The 5,797-nt window shown below is 31.0% G+C and overlaps 1 protein-coding gene across 1 annotated transcript in view; it reads right to left on the bottom strand.

Annotated features, from left to right (window-relative positions):
• Window positions 1–1,224: 1,224 nt before the first annotated feature.
• Window positions 1,225–5,797, bottom strand: part of LOC106471877 (chloride channel protein D-like) — a gene marked incomplete at its 3' end in the record, with an annotated part of 23,785 nt that continues 19,212 nt past the window's right edge. The window contains exons 13-14 of the mRNA XM_013932501.2: window positions 2,231–2,400; window positions 1,225–1,456 (exon numbers count right to left, since the gene is read on the bottom strand). Coding sequence (XP_013787955.2) covers window positions 1,225–1,456; window positions 2,231–2,400 — 402 coding nt within the window. The remainder of the gene's footprint in view (window positions 1,457–2,230; window positions 2,401–5,797) is intronic.

Here is a 5,797-nt window from a genome sequence, read left to right as displayed (position 1 = left end):
GTACTTGCCCTGTTAATAATATTTTCATGGATGAAGTATCATTACAATATACTTGCCATGTTAGTAATATTTTCATGGATGAAGCATTGTTACAATATACTTGCCTTGTTAGTAATATTTTCATGGATGAAGTATTGTTACAATATACTTGCCATATTAGTAATATTTTTATGGATGAAGCATTGTTACAATATACTTGCCATGTTACTAATATTTTTATGGATGAAGCATTGTTACAACATACTTGCCATGTTAGTAATATTTTCATGGATGAAGTATCGTTACAATATACTTGCCATGTTACTAATATTTTTATGGATGAAGCATTGTTACATCATACTTGCCATGTTACTAATATTTTTATGGATGAAGCATTGTTACAATATACTTGCCATGTTAGTAATATTTTCATGGATGAAGTATTGTTACAATATACTTGCCATGTTACTAATATTTTTATGGATGAAGCCTTGTTACAATATACTTGCCATGTTAATATTTTTTATGGATGAAGCATTGTTACAATATACTTGCTGTGTTAATAATATTTACATGGATGAAGCATTGTTACAATGTACTTGCCCTGTTAATAATATTTACATGGATGAAGCATTGTTACAATGTACTTGCCCTGTTAATAATATTTTCATGGATGAAGTATCATTACAATATACTTGCCATATTGTTACAATATACTTGCTGTGTTAATAATATTTACATGGATGAAGCATTGTTACAATGTACTTGCCCTGTTAATAATATTTTCATGGATGAAGTATCGTTACAATATACTTGCTGTGTTAATAATATTTACATGGATGAAGCATTGTTACAATATACTTGCCCTGTTAATAATATTTACATGGATGAAGTATTGTTACAATGTACTTGCCCTGTTAATAATATTTACATGGATGAAGTATTGTTACAATATACTTGCCATATTAATAATATTTTTATGGATGAAGCATTGTTACAATATACTTGCCACATCAGTAATATTTTTATGGATGAAGCATTGTTACAATATACTTGCCATGTTAGTAATATTTTCATGGATGAAGCATTGTTACAATATACTTGCCTTGTTAGTAATATTTTCATGGATGAAGCATTGTTACAATATACTTGCCTTGTTAGTAATATTTTCATGGATGAAGCATTGTTACAATATACTTGCCATGTTAATAATATTTTCATGCATGAAGTATTGTTACAATATACTTGCCACATTAGTAATATTTTCATGGAAGAAGCATTGTTACAATATACTTGCCGTGTTAGCAATCCACAAAATGTTTTTTCAAATCCACTGCCCTTGTTACAGACCAGGGGAAAACCACCATGTTTTGTGGTCAGTAAAAGCTTTGCTAGATGAGAAACTTTTTCCACCTTTTGCAACGTTACCACAGGACTAGTCATGGCATACTTGGTTGTATACAACTCAAGGTTTAAGCTGAAAAAAAGACAAGAGATTACTTTTAAAGTACACTATCACTTGGTCCTCAATGAAAGTTTTTTTTTGCAATGCTATAACAGTGAGGTAGTTACTGTCCAACATCAAAGTTCCACAAGTCACTTATTAAACAGACACTAAACAATTAGCTTGTGCACGAGAGAGAAAACATAACTAGTCAAAAAAATCTGTTTGGACTGAAAAGGATTGGAACAATTGTTTTCTAATAAATGATTGAAACATTATAAGTTAACTTTTTAAAGGACATGGGATCAAGAAGTAATTTGTTCTGACCTCAGTCAGTCTTTGCAGAGAAAGATGGTAACTTAAGGGTAGAACAGCTGAAGTTTGGGTAAAGTTTAAATTAACCTCTTATCATCCATGGAAGTGTTTTTTCCATTACCGTAGCAATGCTTTGATGACAAAAAACCAGGCGCAAGGCACTTAAATGACATCCAAAACATTTCGCATATATATATATATATACGGGTGGAGATGATGTCTAGCATGCATAAATATACAGGTGGAGATGATAATGGGTTAAGAATTTAGAAAAAAAATCTTTACAAAATCAGGAAAATATTAAGAGTAAAATGTTTATTTACAAAGAAAGATCCTGGGAAAATGACTCTGATCATACCTCAATAATTCTTTCGTTTTACTTTTGAAAAACTTAATGGATGCATTTTGACACAATTTTTCAAAAATTTGGTTTTTCATGTAAATCCATGAATGCAATGTGAAGATAAAAAATTCAGTAACTGAAACTCTCACTTTTTCTTTCCTTCATAATAAATGACTGGTTCAGAATCCAGGAAAGGAATACACTTGAACTCCAGCAAGGAATGGTAAAAGGGGTGGGTAACAAAGTCCCCTACCCATTTTGCTACCATGATGGCTACCATGATTAGCAATAAGAACTGGATATCATTAGTCAACTCCATCTAAAAAGAAGAAACAGAAAACAGTCTTTAAACTCAGTATTTTAAGAATTATCATTGGATGACAGAATTTATGTTAAAATTATAACATGTTTAATTTTTTTTTTTTGAGGATAAAAATTTTTTATTAATGAGTGCATCAAGAACATTGGATTTGTTTTTCAATGAGTTTCATGACTGATTCTTCAATTGGATGATTCTGAATATCTAATCCACAACAAATATGAAAAACAGATACTGTTTTGAGATAAGTTTCTTACTTTTATAAACAACTAGTAGAGACTTTCAAAACATGTGAGGTAAATTTGGTATCTATATTGCAACACTACTTCTTTAAATACAAGACTTCTAGAATAATACAGACAAACTGTAATTGCAGACACCAAAATGTGTAAGTCCACTTGTATATAGGCCGTACTTTACAAAACCTTAACCTAAGTTAGGCCTAAGTTTGATAAAGAGATAAATTAAAGCTTAAAATTTAGACCTAACTAAACTTAAAGTAAAAAATTTGCACTGGTAACAACATTAATTTATCTCTTTATCAAACTTAGGCCTAGCTTAAAAGTTTTCAAAAAGGTCTGATGTTAGTTCATAGAATAACATTATAAGTTTATTTGTCAACAGTATTCAGTACAGTAAAGTTTAGTCCTAACTAAACTAAAGTAAAAAAATGTGCACAGGTTACCCGTACTTAATACTGTGGACAAATAAACTTATAATGTTATTCTATGAACTAACATCAGACCTTTTTGACACCTTTTAAGCTTTTAAGTTAGGCCTAAGTTTGATAAAGAGATAAATTAATGCAGTAACCTGTGCACATTTTTTACTTTAAGTTTAGTTAGGACTAAACTTTACTGTATTTAATACTGTGGACAAATAAACTTATAATGTTATTCTATGAACTAACATCAGATTCTTTTGAAAACTTTTAAGTTAGGCCTAAGTTTGATAAAGAGATAAATTAATGCTGTTACCAGTGCACATTTTTTACTTTAAATTTAGTTAGGTCTAAATTTTACTGTACTTAATACTGTGGACAAATAAACTTATAATGTTATTCTATGAACTAACATCAGATTCTTTTGAAAACTTTTAAGCTTTTAGTGTTGTTGTACAAAATGGTTAATAAAGTATATTTACATCCACCTTTTGTTCTTATTCCTTCATTCATAAAGCAGTTGTAGTGACTTTTTCACTCAGCTTTGCGACTCTGGTTGTTGTCAAGTGCATAATGTGCCTATGTGGATTTTCTTTGGTAAAATTCTTTGTGCACATGTTTAAAATGTGCACTGAATACGCAGAATTACAGTATGATGAACCAATATGGATAAATCTATGGATTCAATTTGTTGATGATAAATTCAAACAATAAATGGACAGCACACAATCCACTTGTTCTAAAATAATATGTATTCAAACCAAATCAAACGTATGTACAAAAATTCTTTACACCACAGGATATCACAGTTGTATCTAAAACTCTAAATAATTATCTTTTCTTGTCAAAAGTCCACACAGGCTGATTCAATTACTTTAGAATCCAACTGACAAGACGAATTATGTTTCTCTACTCAGTTCTTTTACTATACAATCTGCGATAAATTCACTTACGTTAACCCGTGGGTTACCACAGTTGTATCCAGAGCTTTAAATAATAGTCTCCTTTTCATCAAAGTCCACACAGGTGGTTTCAATTACCTTAGAACACCCTTTGACAATACATATTGTTTCTCCTTGTCTCCGTTAACTGTGAAATTCACTATAAATATTGCCCGTTATGGCTAAACTAACAATCACAGTCTACTTAGAACACCCTTTGACATTACATATTGTTTCTCCTTGGCTCCGTTAACTGTGAAATTCACTATAAATATTGCCCGTTATGGCTAAACTAACAATCACAGTCTAATTTCACTTTCATTAACTTAACTTTTTCTGACTTAACTTCTTTAGAAATCACTCTTCATGGCTAAACTGCCAATCACTCAGTCTACATCTGTTTAAGTATCTCTCACTTAACTTGTTTTCTTAACTTCCTCTCTGTATCTGCACATATTTATAACATGAAAAATCTAGAAATATCTAGCCCTCTAGTGACAACAGTATTACACTCAACAAGAAATACTTTGTTACAAAAGCTTAGTATAACAGTTACACAATGTACAACTTGTACAGAGTTACGTAATGAAACTTGTCGTAACTATTGCTTTTAAAATACTCAACTTTTAACACTCATGTTATGAATACTAAATAATCATTAAATATTAAATCACTAAATAAATTAAATAACTCTTAAACTAAACAGCCTTGTATATCCAATACCCAGAATGATGGAAAAATCAATAACAATTAAACTTTTATCAGAACACCAAAAGAGACAGAGTAAACCTGGAACTACCACAAATTAAAACCATTTGAAAACCAGAAGAGATACAGTCAACCTAAACTCACAACCAAACTAAAAACCCATCTTAACACCAGAAAAAAAAACACAAAAAATAGCCAACCTGAAAACAACAAACCATAAAACTATCATGACACCAGGTCGTGATTCATACAACCTGGACACAAAACCAAACTAACAATTCATTATGACACCAGAAAAACATTCAACCTAGAAACAGTACTAACTAAAACCAATCATGACACCAGAAAAGGCAGTCAATCTGGAAACACTATTAAATAAAATTCATTATGACATGACAAGATATACAATAAACCTAGACCCAACATGAAATTAAAAGCCATTATGATAACAGTAATACACAAAGGAAATCTGGAAACAACACCAAATAAAACCCACCATGATAACAGTAATAGACACAGTAAACCTGGAAACAACAAAAAATAAAATCCATCATAACACCAGTAAAAGACAAACCTGGAAACAACACCAAATAAAACTTATAATGACACCAATAAAAGACACAGTCAATCTGGACACACCACCAACTACAACTCAAAATGAAACCTGTAAGAGATACAGTAAAACTGGAAACAACACCAACTAAAACCTATCACGACAACAGAAGAAACCTGGTCAACATGTAAATAACTACAACTAAAACCTATCATGACAATAGAAGAGACCCAGTCAACATGGAAATAACAACAACTAAAACTTATCATCATAACTGTAAATAATGTGATCATATTGAAAACAACAACTAAAACCCACCATGATAACAGTGAGTGACATGGTAAACTTGGAAACAACAACTAAAACCCTCACCATGATAACAGTGAGTGACATGGTAAACTCGGAAACAAGAACTAAAACCCACCATGATAACAGTGACATGGTAAACTCGGAAACAACAACTAAAACCCACCATGATAACAGTGAGTGACATGGTAAACTCGGAAACAACAACTAAAACCCACCATGATAACA

Source organism: Limulus polyphemus, unplaced genomic scaffold (genome assembly GCF_000517525.1).
Source record: "Limulus polyphemus unplaced genomic scaffold, Limulus_polyphemus-2.1.2 Scaffold4932, whole genome shotgun sequence".
Classification (NCBI taxonomy): Eukaryota; Metazoa; Arthropoda; class Merostomata; order Xiphosura; family Limulidae; genus Limulus; species Limulus polyphemus.
The sequence above is the reverse complement of the archived record's forward strand: the minus strand, read 5'-3'. Positions and strand labels throughout refer to the sequence as shown.